Here is a 20,874-nt window from a genome sequence, read left to right on the forward strand (position 1 = left end):
AGTGGAAGTGGAGGGGAGGAGTGAGATCTCGAAGCTTCTAAAGGCGCGGGCAACATCCGGGCACCTGGGGCCGGCTAGTTTAGGCGCGCCTTGTCCCCACGGCTGGTTGAGGCCCGCAGCCATGCTGAAGTGCGGGATGAACGGCAGTCAGGTTAAAGGTGGTTTGGCCGTTCTTCCCTTACTGTGAAGAAAAGGGACAGGCTAAGGTTCATGGTGGGGGGGTCCCCACCGTCGTCTTACTTCTTCTCCTTTGCGTCTGTACCTAAGGGCGGAGGACACAAAGTCTGGCCACAGTCAACCTCCCTCCCACCCAGGGTACCTTTAGCTTCAGAGGGGCGGATGAAGGCCCGTGTGCTTCCGTTTATATGTAATATTTATTTTCATAGCTGTCCATAAAATGAAGTTGCACCATCGGGACAGATTGAGAGCGTGGGCCACCAAATATGGATAATATGGCGTTAGGAGGAGTTGGTGGGGGCGGGGGAAGCTTGGACAGTTAAAGTATTTTAGTGCCATGGGAAAAACATAAACCTGGTTTTTATTTTAGATCCCACCATTTTTAAATTTATGGCCTGCGACAAGCCACTGAATCACTTCCGGGGTCGGTTTCTTCATCTGTAAGATGAGAAAGATGGCGTCTTTCTCATCATCAATAGGGTTTGTTGTAGGAACGAAATGGAAATGCATGTGAAGAGGTCAATAATCAATGGGAATTTGTAGGGACGATTATTTGTTGTAAATGGTACTTAGACATGTAAATTACTATAGAAAGTCTATTTAGAAAACCAATGGTTTCCTGCAGACTGTAACCTGAAAATGATTATTGAAAGGTATCTTGCATTGAGGCTGGCTTCCCCTATGTTGAAAACATCTGTGAAACTGTATTAATGAACAGGGAAGGGAAGGGAAGAGAAAAGCCCCCTACTGTTGCGTGTTCTCAGCGTTCTAGAAAGTGCTGCTTTGCAGTGTATATATTAGTTCTTGGTAAGAAGTTATTTGTATGATTTTTTAATTTTGTTTTTCCTCCTGGACTGTAAGCACTATGAGAGCAGGAACTATACCTACCTGACTTGTTCATCTCTATACTCCCATTGCCTTGGGTTGTACTTGGAGCGTAGAAGGTGCTCAATAAATATTCATTGGATTAATGAAAGGTCTGCATTAGGCAGCTCCAGGAAAAAGTGGTGAATGTGAAGTGGTAAAAAGGGACAAATGCCTCTTTTTTTAATTTTTCTGGTCATCGTATCTTTCTCAGTTTGAGGCCTACACCCACAACTCACACACTTCTGATTTTTAAGCAGTATGATCCAGATTTTATAATCTGGAATTACTTTTCCTTTTTTCTACTTTTCCATGGATTGATATGGCCATCCATTTTTATTGTAGTGTAATAGTCCATATCTGTTTGCCACATTTTTTACTTATTTATAAGCCACAAGAACATTAAAAGTGTCATACCAGATCAGACCAATATTGCATTCAGCCCTCCTACTGAAAGAGCATTTAAGTGTGTTCCATGGGAAGATGTGGCATCTTTCATACTACCCTCAAACATCAGAGATACATCTTGAGTGCCTATACTTTCTTTCTAATGACTTGTTTTGACTTTGCCACCTGTCAAGTTACTAAAAACTTCAAACCATCCTCTCCATGCTCTGTTTTTACACATTTTTGGGAAGGGGGGATACGTTTATTTAAACCAAGTATCAAAATACATTAGAATGGAAATTGGCTTGCTACAGTAGCTCCATGCAATACTGCAAACATACAGAAAGAATTTTTGTTGCATTTTATTATTTCACACACTCTTTCTGTGAATTTATTGAGCTTTTACTATAAGCCTGACATTTTGACAAGGGTATTATATTGTATTAAAGCAATTTGTAGCATTAATCTGTAAAACATTTTTTTATGAATTTGCATCTTATAATGCTGAAGTAGTCGTATGATTTGTTTTTATTGTTTGAGAGAAAGCATGTAAGCAGCACCTTTCTTTTTCTCCGTAGTGTTTGGGAAAGCAATCCATGCTCTATCACGAATTAGTGATGAGCTGTGGCTAGATCCATCTGAAAAAGGTGTAAGTAAGAAAGTTAACTAATAGATCATCTATTAAGGCAAAAGAAGTTTAAAGATCTCAGTCTAGATCGAATGTTAACTAGGAAATCGGGAATTGTAATTACTCCTTTCACTGTTCATTTATATCTGAATACATTTAGAGCATAGTGAATTTAAAAATCATGCAGATAAGCCAGTTGATTTAAACCAGAAGTCACAGACTGGTAGTCAAAAGGCTAGATGTGGCTTGCAGAAGTGTTTTGTGGGGACTGCACAATGTTTTTTAAAAAATTGACCTAAATTTCTAACCTTTAAAAGTTGGAAAGTCCACATAAAAATCTGAATTTCCTGCTTCTCTTGAAAACTCAGAAGATTTGACAGTTTGGGCCCTGCATTCCCAAGTGGGAGTAGTTGGCTGACACTGACTCAAGGCTTCTCCCCTTAGCCAAGACAAGAGATCACCATTTTGCCGCGATCTTTTTTTACTCTCTTATATTGCCTTCTGCCACATTGTGCATTAAAGTTAAGCCCCCTGTAGGCATTTATAATTTTACAATTTCAACAAGCAAGATTTTAGATTTAATGCCTATATGTATTCAGTACAGATATGTACACAGAGGTGTATTCGTATGCAAATTCAATTCACACTATAAAGCAGTCCATATTATCTAAAATTCACATGTATAATATAGCCATATAATGCAGTTAATATCCTATAGCCTTATTTGAATATATTTAATTGTAATTTTAAACTAAATAGAAAATTTTTAATTAATCATTTAAAGAAACTTGATTTTTTACCTAAATAGCTATTATTTTATTTTTCCAGCTTGCTTTAAGATCTGTGAATTCATGCCGGTCAGCATATGGATGTGTTCTCTTCTCTCCTGTGTTTTTCCAACATTATCAATGGTCAGCCTCAGTGGAAATGAATGAGAATGACACATTATCAAATTTAAATTGCAAATTGGGAATGAAGGTAAATATGAATGGCCCTGATTTTCTATTATATACGTAGAAATATTCAGTATATAGGACCTAACATGTATGCTGTACTTAATACTTGATTTAAATGGTGTGCAGGACAAATCTATTCATTTATGAATATACATACTCTTGTTAGTTTTTTTTAAACTAATCATCCATATTAAGTATGTGCCGTTCTATAATGTATTTGTGTTACAGTCGATTCTGCCCATCTTTAGATGTCTGAATTCCCTCGAAAGAAATGTAGAAAAGTGCACAATATTCACCAGATCTGATAAGTGCAAAGTGGTTTTTCGGTTCTTCTGCAGACATGGTAGGTATAAATCAAACTAGTTTAATGTATTGTGGTTTTTGTTAGTATTTTTCATGTTTAGAATATTCAAACTATGTCAAAAGTTTCCATTGCATTATTGCTTCGAATTTGTGTAGTTTTGTGGTAGAGCAGTTCTAAGTACTTGAAAAATATGATCTTACTTGTGTCTATAGGAGTACTGTGAGATGATTGATATTATTTCATTTTTTACTTGTCAGTGGCACAAGCTTTGCCTGCAACACAAACCAGTTTCTTCTTTTTTTTCCTTTTTTTTCTTTGTTTCTTATTCTTTTTTGTTTTCTTTTTTGTTGTTGTTGTCAAACCAATTCTTAAAATGTCCATTCGAATTCAAACACTTGGTTGTTCTAAAATGAAATGGCTGCTGATGACATTCTGTGGGAGTGCCTTGGTAAGAACAGAAAAGAATAATGCCTACCTGTATTTAAAGTTCTCTAGGAGGCAGACAGTATTATATCTGGTGCTGAAAGAAGCGTGGTAACTGGCCCAAGGTCACAGAACTAGTAAGTCGCAGAACCTGTAGTTGAGCCTAGCTGCACAATACTAGGAGCCCAAACCTTCATTCATTCTCTCTGCCACACCAAGCTGTATAACAGATTTCCTGTCTCCCAGCCTTGCTTGGTTGATATTCAAATGTTGTACTCGTAGGACTTTTACATGCTGAAATATGTATAGCATGGTAATTAACAACATCAAGGCCAAAGGTCTGGGGTGGAATCTTGCTCTGCCTCTTCCTTGCTAAGACCTTGGGCAAATTATTTTACAACTCTGTGCCTCAGTTTCCCAAGAGGTAGATTAGGGATAATGTTAGTACCAGGCCCTCTGGTTTTTGTGAGGATTCAATGAGTTGTAGGAAGTTATAGTTCTAAAGTGTTTAAAAGATTGCCTGACACATTCTCTAAGTATTAGCTCTAGTATATTTATTATGATTGCTGCTGTTTTATTTCGAAGTTAGCAGGTAGAATTGTATGCTTTGAAAAAACTTGTAGTTTTGATATTGGTCCAAATCTTTTTTTTGTAGTAGAATGGCCTTCTGGAAGGTTGTCTTAGTGTTACCATTTATCTCATGTTTCTTAATTTTGCCTTACGTTTATCGTAATATTTTTATTTTAGCTCATAACTATATTCTTTAATTTTTTTTCTGAAAAATATCATTGATTTAACATTATTTTTCCCCTTCTTTGACCTTCAGTTCATATAATAGCAGAATCATGTAAAGAGCATGATTAAAAGCACAGTGAGCCTTGACATCACAGATTTGGGTATGGATTCTTCTCCACTTGCTAGCTTTGCGTCAGTACATAAGCTCTCAGACCTTCACTTTCTTTTCCATAAAATGAGGATAATCTTAACCCTCACATTCCAGGATTGTTGTGAGGATGAAGTGAGATCACTGTCTGTTCTTTGGTGTCTTTTGAATTTCATGCCATGTGCACCTATTACCTATCCCTCCAAAAGTAACTTGAAAATATTTTTTAAATAGGTAAGATATGCCAACTTTTGAGCTTTGTGTCTCCCTATAAGAGCAGCCACACTAATCATTTGAAAATAGGTCAGATTATATCAGTCCAGTCCTCAGAACTCTCAAAAAGCTCCCCACTTTACCCAGAGTAAAAGCGAGAGGCCTTACAGTGGCTGTGATCTGGACACTCAGGTGTGCCCCCTCCTCAGGCCCTGTGGCCCCACCCCCTCTGCCTAGCAGGCTCTTCCTCCAGATACTACATGGCTGTTTCACCTACTCCAGGTCTGCTCCCAAGGCATCTCCTGCATGAGGTCTTTCTTGACCTCCTCATTTAAAATTGCCACCTATCTCCACTGGCACTGCCTAGTGTCCTTTCTGCTTTCTTTTTTTCCTGTGGCGCTTATTACTATGTGACATGCCCGTTGTTTCACTTACTTGTTTTCTTATTGTCTCTCTCCCCTACTAGACCATAAGCTCTGTAAGGATAGAGATTTTTGTCCCATTTGTTCTTGGCTAGTTCACAGCTCCTAAAATAGTCCCTGTATGGTAGATTACCGAAAAAATACTCATAAATTATTTGCAGTCCCTCCCTTCTAAAGCCGGAATCTGTTTCCCTAGTTGAAATCTCAGCTGGCTTTGGACTTGCTTCGATATCGATAGAATGCTCTAGAAATGATATTGTGCGCGTTCCAAGCCTAGGCCTCAAGAGGTCTGTCAGCTTCCACCATTAAACTAAGAACCTTTCAGTTGGCATGAGAACAAGCGCAGCACAGTGTAGACTCCTGGAAGATTAGAGACCATGTGGTGAGAGGCCTCAGCCATCCCAGCCTTCCTACTTGTCCCGGCTGACGCCCCAGACATGAAAGAGGCCATCTCAGATGAATCCAGCCACAGCTAAGCCTGCCTAAACCAGAATAATCACTCAACTGAATTGTGAGAAATAACAAATGTTTGTTATTTTGAGCCACTAGATTTTTGGACTGGTTTATTATCCAGCAAAAGCTAACTGATACAGCCTTGTACATAGTAGGTGCTCAGTAAATATTTATGAAATTCATAAATGTAGCTGTTAACACGTTAGTAAAAAATAAATAAGTTGGGAAATCTTGTTTCTAGTGAGACCTTTTGATTCATACTGCAACATTGTTATGCTGTAGAGAGTTATAGCCCGCCCCGGATTTTATTACATGGGCTCTATGTTCAAACTTAGATTCAAATTCTAGCTATACAGTAAGTCCCCACTTAACGTTGTTTAGTGATGTATAACAAAACCAACTTTACAATAGGCTAATTGATACAAATAAGTTTTAAGTTCCTTCTTGATCTCAGCAACATTATAATGAAATAATTTTGAATGAAATGTTATTTGAGAACCTGCCATATTCGTCAACACAGCATAGCCTTGAAAAGCCATTTAGTCTCACCGAGCTATAGTTTCCTCTTCTGAGATTAAGTACCTGCTCCACAGGGATATTGTGAGGATCAGAGGCAATGTGTATAAAATATGTACCTTAGCTCCTGGCATATAGGCCTATAGCCATTATTGCTACACACTCTTCTCAGAGGCAAAGAATTCACAGACCAGATGTTCAGGTTTATATTCCAAAAGTCCCATTCAGAAATATCAGTCCTGGATGACAGATACTGAAAGAGAATCATAGATATCTGATCCATAGTGGGCAATCACTATTTTACACACACTTAAGAAATTATCTGTATTTCAAAAGAATGTGGGAACTCTTATTGCCTGGTGGGTCAGAGAGTCTGACATGTTGCTTGGTGTCCACTAGGGAGCGATAAACACATTCATTAAGGAATAGTGCTTCTCTATGCTGCGTGCACCTGCCAGATAGCAAATATTACTTTATTATTTAAATTTGTCTGTGAAACTTGAAGATTTTTTTAATCTGTTAATTTTGCACTTAAAATGATTAATAGGTTGCTTTATTTTTTTAAGGTGTTAAAAGGACTCATAATGTATGTTTTCAAGAAAGTCAACCTTTGCAAGTTGTTTTTGAAAAGAATATGTGTACTAATACACTAATGATTCAACCAAGGTATGGAGTTCTCTGTTGTTTATTTTTCTTTCACCGAATATAGTATCGTGAAAGAGTAAAGACTGAATGTCCTGGAGCTTTTATGTCAGTTACTTTTTTTTTTTTAAAGCTAATACTGGATTTGGAGAAATCATCTTATAGGATCAAGAAGAAACCATGAAGAAGATAATAGTAGATAATAACTGCCTAATGATAGCAATAATAATTTAATGGCCAAGAAAATTCTAAATATATCCCATCAGTGGCTTTCTACATAGTGATATGAAGAGAAAAATATATTATCTAATAATACTTAGCATTTATATGGTGCCTTTTGTCTGAGTCTTTAAAACACACAGCATGAGGAAATTTTAACGTTTTCGATGTGAACTGATTTTATCCTTAAGTGTTTCCATTTTTTTCTCTAGAGAATGAGTAAGGCTATTTGTCAGTGAGAATGTACTCAATTTTTCAGTTAAGCTATAGGGTTAAACATTAAACATTAATTACTTTGTGAGCCAAAAGATATTTTGTCCTTGTTGTTTTTAAATACATGCTCCTTGAAATACATCTAAAATTTATAGAAGAGTGCAAAGATTAAAAAATAAATCTTTCTCCTCTACCTGCTTCCTATGTCCCAATTGGCAGGGATAACATATATTAACAATTGGTGTATATAAATCTAGCTCTTATCCTGTTTATAGCTATATTTGCTAAATTTGTAACCAGTCTCTCTGTAACTCTCCCTCTCCCTATAGTTATGGTTATCATTTTTTTCTCCCCTCCTCTCAAATTTATATCACGTACTAGATAAATACATGTTTTTTTTTTCAAAGACAATGTCCCACTATTATTATTGTTTGGCAACTTTTTTAAGTTTCTGTGTCAGTTCACTTAAATCATTCTTATTCTTTTTAATGGCTGCATGATTTTGCATTGTATGACTGAATGGCAATTTACTTACCACCCTGCAGTAGTCCTTTATCCACAGGACTGTGTTCCAAGACTATGTTCCATGAATGCCTGAAACTGCGGATAGTACCAAATCCTATATGTACTGTTTTTTCCTATATATACATACCTATGATAAAGTTTAATTTATAAATTAGGCACAGTAAAAGATTAACAATAATAACAATAATAAAATAGAACAATTATAACAAGATACTATAACGAAAGTTATGTGAGTGTGGTCAGTTGTACAGGCCCTAAGTCTTCGTATAGGCTAAAAGCTTTCTGTCAAAAGTCAGAACGTGTTTTCTGTTCATGTCTTCCACCCACAAATTTAATGCCTTTTCCGTCTTAACTAAGTACATAGCACACGCTGTGGCCATAACTTTTGCAGTTTGAGGTGCAGCAGATAGACTAGCATGAATTTCTTTTCCTTCTTTACAATTTCACAGCTAGATTTGTTCTTACTGTAGGTCTTAGCAACCTCAGCATGCAAATTTTTTCTTTCCTTATTAAGTTAAGGAGAATGTTCCCCTTTTCACCTAGAGGAAGTACTTTATAGCTTCTTTTTGCATATCTGAATTGCCAGCATCACTACTCTTACTCTTTGGGACCATTATTACATAAAATAAGTGTTACTTGAACACGGGCGCTGCAGTAACAGCGATCTGATAACTGAGATGGCTACTAAGTGACAAATGGACAGGTAGTATACACAGTGTGCACACGCTGGACGAAAGGATGATTCACATCCCAGTGCTTCTGGCTCAAGGTCTCTGAGACTGAAGAGAGGTTGAAGTTAGGCCAGGGCTGCGGTCTCATCTGAAGGCGAGACTTGGGGGGAGCCACATCCGGGCTCACTGACATGAATATTGAGAGGCCTCAGAAGATGGGCTTCCAAGCTCACTCATGTAGTTACTGGTAGACCTCAGTTCCTCACAAGCCTCTCTGTAGATTGCCTGATTGTCCTTAAAACATGACAGCAGGTAGTCAGAGACAGAGACAGAGACAGAGACACAGAGACCGACAGACACAGGGAAACTCTCAAGATGGAAGCCATGGTCTTTTTATAACCCAATCTCAGAATTGCCATCTTATCACCTCTGCCATTTTCTCTTTGTGAGAAGTGAATCTGTTAGTCCAGCCCGCACTCGGGGTGGTAGAGGGGATCATCTAAGGGCATGAATACAAGGAGGCAGGGATCATTGGAGGCCATCTTCTAGGCTGCCTAACACAAATGCAATTGTAGAAATGAAATTGCCAGCTCAAAGGCTTACACAGATTTTAAATTTGCATATATACTCACTAACAAATTGCTACCTGAAAAGTTTGTACCATTTACATTCCCACCAAAACTGTAGGAGAATTCTTGCAAGTAAAGGACAGGATTGATTTTTTAAAATTTTACCAATGTGATAGGTAGAAAATGCTATTATTAGATGTTCCTTATTGTTGCGTTTATTTTATTACTAAGGAGTTTGAGTATCTTTTCATCTGTTTATTAGCAATTTGTATTTTCTCCTTTTTTGAATTGCACATTCACATTATTTTTTGTATCAGGTAATTTGGTATCTAATACAACACTTCCCCATAACACTGGGAAAGCTCCCAGATGATTTGGTAGGTGTCCCTGACATTTTGGCATCAAGAAACACTGCTGAGCTAATGTCTGGCATCAAGATAACACCAACATTACATAAATTCTAAGATTCTCATTTTTATCTAACAACACCTCAATTTGAAAAGTAGCTCAAAACTTATAATGCAGTAATAAAAAGACAAATAACCTAACCAAAACAAACAAACAAACAAACAGGCAAATGATTCAAAGAGAACTTTTGCCATAGAAAATATACAAATGGCCAACAAGCGCAAGAGAAGATGCTCGACATCATTAGTCATTAGAGAAATACAAATCCAGCAACTCGAAATCTGAATTGTATGTGAATTATATCTCAATAAAGCTGTTTTTAAAAAGGGAGCGCAGGACAAAAGGGTATTTGGGATGTCACGACAACCTTGAATATAGTAGGAAATAATCCAGGACAAGCAACGAAGCAAAAGAGAATATAGGCAGCAGGTGGTAAACTTCTGCCCTTCAGCTGGCTCTCCGGCCGGGTCATCCCAGTTCTACTAGAGCAGCTCTGTTTTCTCCTCTTGCCCTTGGGTGTATGATCCCAGGCCAATAACTAAATAACATATTTGTTATATAAAAAAAGTTAAAGACATTTTATTCTAGCGTTTGGTTCGTCTTGAAGCTTTCACATGTTTTACTAAGAATATATGTTACTATTCTCTTGGCCTTTAAATGAAGTTGCAATTTAAAAATATACTAAAAATATAGTAGTTCATATAGAAAAAAGGAGATAAGGTCTTTTGGGTAAATTTTTCTAAATTTAGGCCAACTAACCTATTTATTTCCTGAGTGAAGGTTTGAGTCCCATTAGAAAACTATTTCTTTCTGTTTGTTTTTCAAATAATGTAATATTCTTTCATGACCTTTTATAGAGTGCTTGCTGAGGCCATTGTTCTTTTTACATCGAGTCAAGAGGAAGTTACTCTTGCTGTTACTCCACTGAATGTTTGTATTAAGAGTTCTAATGAGGAATCAATGGGTAAGAATTATTTCTGTCGTGCTTTGATGGAATATTACTTTCTGGCTTTATTACTAACCATGCAGTAACTATTAGTGGAATAATAATTATTTTTGTCTAAAAAAGTGGTAAGATATAGAAAGATCATTAAAATTTTTAAGAAATCCAGGAAATTTAACACATTCAGTAGTGAAATACTCGGCTTTAAAATTCTGGTTATTTTAAAATTAGAAAAATGGTTACTAAGAAAAATATTTTTCTACTTAAGATTTTAAGGTCCATTTCTCATCCTTTATTATACTTTGTGTTTAGCATAAAGAAAAATTAAGAGGCCAGCAATCCGATTGAGGTGATCTTTGACTACATAAGTAGAAAAAATAAATTCTAATTAGATATTCCAGTTGGCAAACATATAGGACAGAAAATGTGAATACTTCTTAAGTCAGCTCTTCCAAGAGTTTATCTAGATGAACTGGAGAAACTAAGGCACGATTAAATCAGGAGTTTTGGTGTCAAGAAATTTACTTGGGTCTCTTTGGCACAAGTTGTTTGAGACCCTTCAACCCTGGGTAATTTACTTGGTGATAGCAGTAAAGAAAGAATACAGAGGGAAGAACTGTATTATTTTAAAGTGAAAAAAAACAATAGAACCAGGACTTAAGTTGGGTCAGATGACTTTTGTAGTAGTTAGTTTGCCGGGTTCTGATTCAAATGGTTTACATTTCTTTTTTTAAAAAAATTCATTAAAATTTTTAATTGAAGATATGATTTAAATTTTTTTCTTTTTTTTTTCTCTATCCCCACTCCGTCTACCTCCCTGCAAATGGTTCACATTTCTGACTTCATTTGATTTTCATAGCAACTCTATGATGTAGGTACTAATATTATTCCCATTTCCATATGAAGAATATGAAGCACAGAGAAACTAAGTGATTTGCCTGGTGTTAAACAGTAACTGGTGGATTATGATCTGAGTACAGATGGTTAAGCTCTAGGGCTCAGGCTCATTACCACGGTGCTATTGCTTCTCTCAGGTCTCAGCTACCATTCTTTTTTGGGCCTTAGGAATGCATGATTTGGAAAATATATGCTTGGCTAGTGAAAGGGTCTGTTTTATATTCCATAATGCCTCCTCTGAATTAAGATAGCTGTTAATAACCAGCAGACACTGTCCCTCGTGAGCTTTCTAATGAGTAGTTATAGTCATGGTTGACTGGGGACCCAAATGTTTAATATTACTATTGAATTTACTCTATGCTAGTCCCCTAGGAGTGATATGAACCTTCTTATTTGAAATTAATGTATTTGTAAGGTTTTGCTCAGTGCTTTAAAAAATATATACCATTATCTTTTTTTTTATGCTTGCGTAATTCATGTTCATTGAAGGAAATAAAAAACACAAAAAAGCGCTAATAAAAAAGTCACCCGAAGTATCACTACCCAGAGACAAGAACTTTTAATATCTCCTGTACTTCAGCTCTAATAACAGGAGATTGATTGATTGAAAGAAATGTGATGCTATTAAGCTATTAAAAGTAATCTTGAATGGATTAAGAGGTACAAATGGTTAGTTGCAGAATAGACATGGACATGTAGGGTGTGGCATGGGGAAGAGGGTTAATGTAATAAATATGTAAGGAGGAAGAGGGGTACTAGATTTAGTGGGGTGATCGCTTTGCAGATCTCTGATCACTGCTGTATAACTGAAACTGGTATGCCAACTATAATCGGAAAAAACCTCTCTAAATTGTACAATGTAAATATTAGCAACTAATTGTCTATTATGTTTCAATAAAGCCGGAGGAAAAAAAGGTGCTCATACAGCTAATTGTTTAAGAAATGCAAATCAAAACCACAATAAAATCTTACTTCATCTCCCCCCAAAAGTAATCTTTTATATACACTTCTTTCTCTCAGAGGGTTTATATCAAAGATATGTATTGAAGCTAATTTTGTAGTGGAAAACAATACAGTGACACACACAAATAAGTAGAAAAATGTACTTATTGACATAAAAAAATAGGATATGTTATTAAATAGATTATGAAATGGTATGCACAGTATGACCATATTTTTAGTTTTGAAAAAATATACCTAAAAGTTGAATAAAATGCTATGAAACAAAATTCAACACCTCATTAAGGAAATTATACATCATGACGTGAGATTTATTCCAGAAATGCAGTATTGGTTCGGAATGAGAAAATCCAGTAACATAAAACACTATATCGACAGGATTTAATGAAAAAATGTGTAGGATTATCTCCACAGATGCTAAGAGAGTCTTTAACAAACGTGGCTTCCACCTCATAGTCTACACATTCATAGCAGCATTGTTAGTGATAACCACAGAGTGGGAACTACTCAAGTCATCAACTTGTAATTGTTTATACAACATGTGGTATATCCATACGTGGACTGTTATTTAGCTCTAAAAAGAAATGAAGTACTGACACGTGCTATAGCATGGGTGATCTTGGAGGACATATACTAAGTAAAAGAAGCCAGACACAAAAGGCTATGTATTTTATAATTCCACTTATTTAAATATCCAGAATTGGTAAATCCATGGAGACAGAAAGTAAATTAGTCATTTCTAGGGGCTGGGAGGATGGGGGAATGGGGAGTGATTGGTAATGGGTATAAGGTTTCTCTCTGAGATGGTCAGAATGTTCTGAAATTAGTGGTGGTGGTTGCATCACCTTATGAACACACTAAAAACCACTGAATTCTACACTTTAAAATGGTGAATGTTATAGTATGTGAATTATATCTCAAAAGATTTTAAAATTTACTTTTTAAACCCTGTTTTGCAATTTTGTATGTTACATGTATATTATCTGTTAATCCCTTTTTCGTTCATACTTATTGAAACAAGATGGGATATGATGAAATAAAATATAATTGTTATATGTAAACTATATTCATAAATAGTAGTTTTTTTTGTAGAATAAACTAGTTTTCATGGTATTCTGATTATTTAAATGCTCATAACAAGTCACTCCACAATATAGTGACTTAAAATAATTTATTCTTATCTCTCGTGGTTCTGTGGGTTCACAGGGCTCAGCTGGGCACTTCTCACTTGGGGTCTCTTCATGCAGTTGCAGTTAGTGGCAGGGTCTGGAATCATCTGAAGATACCCAAGACGGCACACTGACGTGGCTGATAATTGATGCTGGGAGCTCAGCTAGACTGTCAGCCAGATGCCTGCACACATGTGGCTACTTCATTAACCTGGACTTCATATGGCATGAAGGCAGCATGGTGGCTGAGTTCCAAGAGGGGGCATTGCAGGATAGAGGAAGTGGCTAGAGGATAGAGGAAGTGGAGGCCCTTAGTCTCCTAAGTCCTGAGCCCAGAAACCAGCACCAGGTCACTTCTCCATATCCTATTGGTCAAAGCAGTCAGATAGCCCGCCCACCCGGACTCTAGGGGAGGGGCAGAGACATAGACTCCACCTCTCAATCAAGAAATGTCAAAGAATTTGTGGCTATTTTTAACTTATCATTTCACTTATATTTTTGGTCAAATTTAACAAATATCTGTGGAACTAATTTTATTCTTTATTATTTTATAATATTGAACAGATTTGACCAATTCTGTATACAGTGAGATGTTTGTGGGCCCAGATGAGTTTGATTTCTTTCAAATTGGAGTTGACAGTGAAATAACGTTTTGCTTCAAAGAATTAAAGGTAAACAAAAATTTGTATCAAATTAAATTTTCACTGGTAGTTTTTAATAAAGATTTCATGTTTCCTTTTTTTCCTTTTCCTTGTAGGGAGTGCTGATATTTTCAGAAGCTACACACGCTCCTATATCCATTCATTTCGATATTCCTGGCAAGTAGGTCCTTGGAAACTTTTCTGTTTCTTTTTCTTTTGTTAGGTATTAATAATTAAACTTTGGATCACTTTGAAATTAATACACACCTCACAAATTCTTTAACCTTATTAGCAACACTTACTGAACTAAAAATTTGAAAGATGCCATAAAATGGCATTTTTAAATTAGTAACTTGATGGAGAAAGATATATGTTTCTGCAGGGTGAAAAGACTTATAAATTTGACAGGGTGCTGAATAAATTGTCTAATTAGGAAATTATACATGGCTTAAACAAGTTAAATGTCTGTGAAACAATATTTTATACGATATTGTGGAACTAAAATTTCAGATGATACTGGGTTAGGATAGATGAGTTTTATGGAATTGGATCTGATGATTTTCAAGAGCCCTTTCAGCTCTTAGGACTGTGTTAATTTGTGAAAAGACAAAAAGGACTTCTACTGTTACTGTTTCTTTTTAGCCCTTAATTAGCTGTCATTTTCTAATGTTTTCTCAATGTCCATCAGAAAATGATGTGATGTTTGCTCTGACTTTGCCTTTTTTAGACCTATGGCATTAAGTATTGATGACATGTTATTGGAAGCTAACTTTATTTTGGCCACATTAGCTGATGAACCAAGTAGTGGATCTTCTCCACAATCACTGTGCCTTTCACAAAAACGAAAAAGGTAAGGCCACGTTTTAATGTCTTCATTGGTTGGGTAAAAGCCATCACAATCTTATTCTGAAATAATTCACTGGTGTTTGTTCAAGAAACAATTGAGGAGTAAAACATTAGAAGATGAAAAATTTTGACTGAATCAGGAAGAGCTATAGGAAGACCTAACTGTAACAGAAATATCACCAATCTTGCACTAGATATTTGCATTTTCTCTTCTGATCAGAATTTAACAGGACTGTCTGGTTTATCTTTGTTATTACCCAAAACTCAATTCCATTAGTAATAGTTGTTTTTTAGGACTGATATAGTTTTAAAGTTCACAGCAAAGTCTACATTTACTGCCTAGAATTCTCCTTCCCAGACATTGGGACCACCATTGTTTTTCTTCCTTTTTTTCCTTTTGTCTCTTTCTTTTGGTGGTGGTAGGGGTGCTTCAACTGTAAAAGCAACAAAGTTTCTATGGGAAATTTGGAAAATACAGAAGAGTACAAAGGAGAAAATCAGTATCATCCGCCGCATAGAGACATGCACTGTTAACATTTGGCTCACTGTATTTTCTTTCGGACTTTTCATTTTGCATATGCTTGTATTTTAAAATAAGATCAGGGTCATAAATCATATATAGTTTTGTAGCCTGTTTTTTCCCCACGAAGTATTACATTGTGAACATGTTCTAGTATCACTGATTATGGCCTGGAAATGTGATTCTTAATGACTGTATAAAGTTTTATCATACAAATGTATAGTAATTTACTTGACTTTTTCCTAATTTGGCCCTGTTACCATATCGTGAGATTGTCTTATGCACAATGGTTGCTTTACTGAAAAATTCAAATCTGTCAAGAGAAATTTCTAAATAATCATATATGTAAATCTTAATTTTCAAAACAATTAGTTCCATGTTATTTCAATATATTCCCTATATCAGTGTTATAATTCTCATCCCATACTGCTTCATTAGTTATATAAAATATACATTTCAAAGTAAACCATTCATTCCCTTTTCCCTATTAATACCTCAGGTCAGATCTGGTATGTTCAAATTCAAAGGCTGGTGAAAAAGATAGGAAGGCCACGGAGTACATCTCAAGAAAAGCAACACCCAAAAGGCTTTATCCTAATGAGACTCTCACAACCATCTGTACGTTGGAAAACTGTGGCAGCCCTATAATGAAAAGCTTGAACAGAGATATTACTGAAGTACCAGAAAGCAGTGTCAGCAACACAGAGGAAGTACCAGGGACTCTGTCTCAGGAAGGTAAAAAGAAATGTTGAGACATGACCATGACTCAGTCAAGAATTCTTATCATCTGTCTCCCTTTGCAATCTCTCTGCCCCAGCCCACCCCCAATATCCTGAAAATTAACTTTCTTACTTTTTAAGAGGTGGGAGGTGAAGCCAGTCTGAGATGGAGAAAAGACTGATTTATAGAATGTCAATACAAAAATCACTTTGTAAGGGATAAAAAGTACAACTTGGCAGTTACAAAATAGTCACGGGGATGTAAAGTACAGCGGAGGGAATGTGGTCAGTTATATTGTAATAACCATGTATGGTGCCAGGTGGGAACTATACTAGACTTATCAGGGGGATCACTAGCTATATAAATGTCTAACCACTATGCTGTACACCTGAAGCTAATATAATATTGAATGTCAATTGTTATCGAAAATTGTTTTAAAATTTAAAAAATAAAAAAATAGTTAAATTGTTCATTGAGTAATTTCTAGCAACGTATATTCAAGTAGAGATTTGGATCATGTGTTTTAAATAATAAAGTATGATTGCTTATGGCATACTTTGAATATAAATAATATGCTAAGGTCATATAATTTGTTTTCTAAAATAACTGTTCTTCTAATTTTATTTTCCAAATCCGGTTGGAATATCCTTTATTTAAAGTAGTACAATGTAAATTTTATCCCAACAAACATTACAAATTCTTTCATAGTGGAGTCCCAGTGTATAACGTATATATTATATTATCAGCATTTTACTAGCTGGATAAGCTTCACAGAATGCTGTAGTGTTAAACCTTATGAAATCTATTGAATTGAAGATACATGTAATTTATTAGAAACAGAAGTCTCTCAAATAATGATAGCCCCAATTTTACGCTTACTTCAATGTTTTATTCAAGCCTGTTTTGCATTGCTATTATTAATTTGGAAATATGAATTCTTTAGAGTTAGAAATTTGAAAGGACAGATAGTATTTCTAAAAGTCACCATCTTATGGTATATGAAAGACTTTTTAGGACAATAAAAGTGGACAGTGCAGGGAGTTGGTGGATGTGTGGCCTGTACAGCGGCGCTCCCTCCCTGTGAGTACGGTGGTTTTGAGGGACTAAGGGCCAGCCAGTGTGGTTAGGCAGTGGACAGCCAGGCAGAAACAGTGGCACGGGGTGAAGCCAGAACAATCAATGAGTGCAGTCATGCCAGATTTCCATATTTCCTGTAAGCCGTGTAAACGGCCATAGAAAGCATCTTGGCATTTAAAATATTTGAAGGGCTCTGTCTATGGCCACGCTACTCTGAACAAGCCCGATCCCGTCTGACCTCAGAAGCACAACAGGGTCGGACCTGGTTAGTACTTGGATGAGAGACCACCTAGGAAGACCAGGTGCTATAGGCTTAAAAAATAAAAATAATAAGGGATTGTAAGCTGACAAGGTCCTTGCAATCTGTGAGGTCAACCAAGGGTTCACCTAAAAATAAAATAAAATAAAATAAAAGTAAAATATTTGAAGGGTTTTAACAGAAAGGACTGAGTTGAATTTTTAAAAGATAACTGTAGCTTGTAGCAACTGCATGAATGGGGTGCAGTGAGCCAAAAATGGAAGCTCAGTCGTAGCATCTGAGACATGGTAATTCCTTAGAGATGGAGAGCAGTGGCCAGAGTAGATAGCTAATTGAAGAAGTAAAAGTAGCAGGACTTGGTGACGGATTGGTTATGGGGTTTAAGGGAAAAGCAGGTATTAAGGATGACTTAGGTTGGAGACACAGGTTCAATGCTCACTCAAGATTATGAATTGGATATGTTAAGTTGCAGAAACCAGGTGGGGAGCAGGATATATGGTTGAAGTTCATACCCTAACTGAGACTCCTTGGCACATAGATGGTAATTTCAGCCATGGTATAAACAAAATCTAGGGAGAGGCTACAGAAGAAAGGACTATCATCATTTAAAGCAGTGGTTCTTAACCAGGGGACATTGAACAATGTCTGGAGACACTTTCGGATGTCACACTTTGGGAAGGGAGATGCTACTGGCTTCTAGTGCATCGAGGCCAGGGATGCTGCCCAACATCCTCCAATACACAGGAAGACCCCACGACGAAAAATCATCAGGCCCCAAATGTCAGTAGTGCTGAGGCTGAGAAACCCTGGCTCAAAGGCTGCATAGAAGAAGACAAGCCAGCTGAAAAGTCCAAGAGCACCCAGGAGAGTGTGGCATGAGGAAGGGATGAGAGTAAAGTGTCAGTATCAAGTAGGATGAAGACTGAAAATGGTCATAGGCTTAAGGGTGGTGATTTTTGGTGACTGTAAATTTCATGGGCTTAAGGGTGGTGATTTTTGGTGACCATAAGTTTCTGTGAAGTGGTGGGATCAGGAGCTTTTTAGATGGGACTGAATAGAATGGGAAAATGTAGACAGTAAGTGTAGACAACTCTACAGCAGAAGTAAGGTGATACCTGGAGGAAGGAATGGGATGGGGCTTTTTAGATATTTTAAAGATGAGGGACATTATTTTAAAATGCTGTTATTTCTGTCCGGTGGAGGCAGATAGGGAGGGAAGGATGGACTTTAGCCAGGAAGGGTAGCTTCTGTCGCAGCAGGAGGGGAAGGGAAGACGGATGAGAACCAAGCAGAACTGCCTGCAGTGTCTCCCTTTTCTCTGTCTGTCTCTCTGGTATGTGTTTTTGTGGCTCAGGCCGGAGAGTCAGAAGCAGATTACTGATCCCAAACTGTGTACCTTTGAAGTCAGGGAAAGGTTTTGCTTTAGGATGTGTTGGGCCAGCCATGAAGGTTCTGGGTTCTGTGAACTATCACCATCAGTGTTAGGGAGACCGCACTGGCCACGTTTCTGAAGAGCTACTCCCTAGAGCAGTTAATGAGAACTTTTACTTTGAATGAACAGTGCAGTTACTTTTTTCCCTCCAGTTTTCTTGCATGTTCTTTGGAGCAGTTTCTTCTGAGCAGCAAGAACACATCAATAACCCTTTTGACAATCTGGCAATAGCAAGTGACAGTGAAGGAATGAATGGCGGTTTTTCCACATTCTAACACTTCATGATGGCTGAGTTGCCCCCTCGCCCCTGCCCCCCAGCCTGTTTACTCGCTTACTTACATCTCAAACACTGGAAAGATATTATCTTCGACTTCCCTCAAAATAGAGGATGGGCTTCTGCTTTTCTAATCACCTTGTACAACAGCCTTATCTAGAAATAGCTGCTTGTCAAGTGTATGTAATTTGCTTTAAGTCCATTATGCTACTTGGGAGGCACAAGAGTTTTTTTTGCAGGGCAGTCTCATTAGAATGCTTTAATTCAGTGCACATTCAGAGTTTTTATCATTTTCTTTTCCAGTTTTATAACGGTATTTAAATTTTCTTCAGCAGCCATTTGGAGTGCATCAATATTGCTGGTAGTTTTGTGACTAAAGTTAGGTATCTTTGGTATTTGATTGCAAACATTAGTTTTGGTCCTTTCAGATATAGTAAAAAGTTATGTGGTCTTTTCTCATGTAATGCCATGACTTTGTCCATTGCTTTTTATATTTTGTTAAGATTTTAAGTAAAATTAACCCCTGGGAAAAAAGGTCAAGAGTAAAATACATAGCTACCTCCCTCACTTTGGAGTCTTTTTATATATTGTAAAATTTTCTTTAATAGCCTTGATTTTTAGATGTGATTTTCTGCAGTTTACTGAAAAAAAGAATTTAATGGAAGTAATGCCAAAAATTATATATTATCTATATCCTATAGTAGTAATCTCCACTGTCAAGAGAGCCTGGGTTTGGAGTGGAATGAGGTGGAAGATGTCTGTTCTTTGCCCCTTTATTTAGCTTGTTACCTGCACAGACTAAAAAATCTGGCACAAAAACAGTTACGTAACATCTTATGATGCATGCCTCTCCCTCCCCCAAACCTGTTTCTAGTCAGTTATCACCTGACAAACTAGACTTTTGTAACATCTTATTGTCTTTGTGAAACCATCAAATCCCAAGGAAACGTTAACCAGAAGCAGTTATCCTTGAGATTTTGTGAGGAATGCATAAACAGAGGTAGCTGAGTAGATCAGTATACTTCAGAACTGTGAACAGACTTCTAACTAAAACCAGAATAAATTTGGCTCTTGTAGTTGAGTCAGATCTACCCACAATAATCTAATAAAAACTCAAGTTCATCCCAAAATGTTCCTCAGTGAATGAAAATGGGCTTTCACCAAGCTTTTTGTGGCAACTGGGAATGCCCACATAATTTCAAGAAGTCTTTTCACATGTAGGCTAAAGATTTACGTAGCTTATTCTTGCACTGATGATTAGCACTGAATTTCACATATTCCTAACAAATGCAGATGACTACAGAGAGAACATTTATATATGAGTGTAACTATAGGTCTCCTTGGGGAGGATCGTTTTTGGTTCATTCAAATGGGGTGGTTAAGGTCACGAAGGCATCACCACCAGTAAGCATCTGGATGCAGCGCCAGTCTGTAAAGGATAGTGACACTGTCCAATTGTACTTAATTTGGATTTTAGAATTTGGATACAGAATGCTAAATTTGAATATCAGATTTTTTGGTTCTTCACTCCATACCACTTAGAACAGCAGTCCCCATCCTTTTTGGCACCAGGGACCAGTGCTCCCATAAAAAGCTAATGCCTGATGATCTGAGGTGGAGCCGAGGCAGTGATGCTACTAGCACTGGAGAGCGGCTGCGAATA

General features: G+C 36.9%; 1 protein-coding gene and 1 pseudogene across 1 annotated transcript; both read left to right on the forward strand.

Annotated features, from left to right (window-relative positions):
- The first annotated feature begins 18 nt into the window (after positions 1 to 18).
- Positions 19 to 19,329, forward strand: RAD9B (RAD9 checkpoint clamp component B). Its single transcript, XM_039879491.1, has 12 exons — positions 19 to 367; positions 831 to 984; positions 2,007 to 2,077; positions 2,885 to 3,034; positions 3,241 to 3,355; positions 6,793 to 6,892; positions 10,331 to 10,437; positions 14,007 to 14,113; positions 14,200 to 14,264; positions 14,811 to 14,933; positions 15,949 to 16,198; positions 19,090 to 19,329. Exons 2-12 carry the CDS (start codon positions 888 to 890, stop codon positions 19,210 to 19,212), a joined length of 1,308 nt encoding a protein of 435 aa, XP_039735425.1. The 5' UTR covers positions 19 to 367; positions 831 to 887; the 3' UTR covers positions 19,213 to 19,329.
- LOC120616136 (uncharacterized) lies at positions 17,442 to 17,560 on the forward strand (annotated as a pseudogene).
- Positions 19,330 to 20,874: the final 1,545 nt, after the last annotated feature.

The sequence above is a fragment of the Pteropus medius genome, unplaced genomic scaffold, assembly GCF_902729225.1.
Source record: "Pteropus medius unplaced genomic scaffold, Ma_sr-lr_union100, whole genome shotgun sequence".
Classification (NCBI taxonomy): Eukaryota; Metazoa; Chordata; class Mammalia; order Chiroptera; family Pteropodidae; genus Pteropus; species Pteropus medius.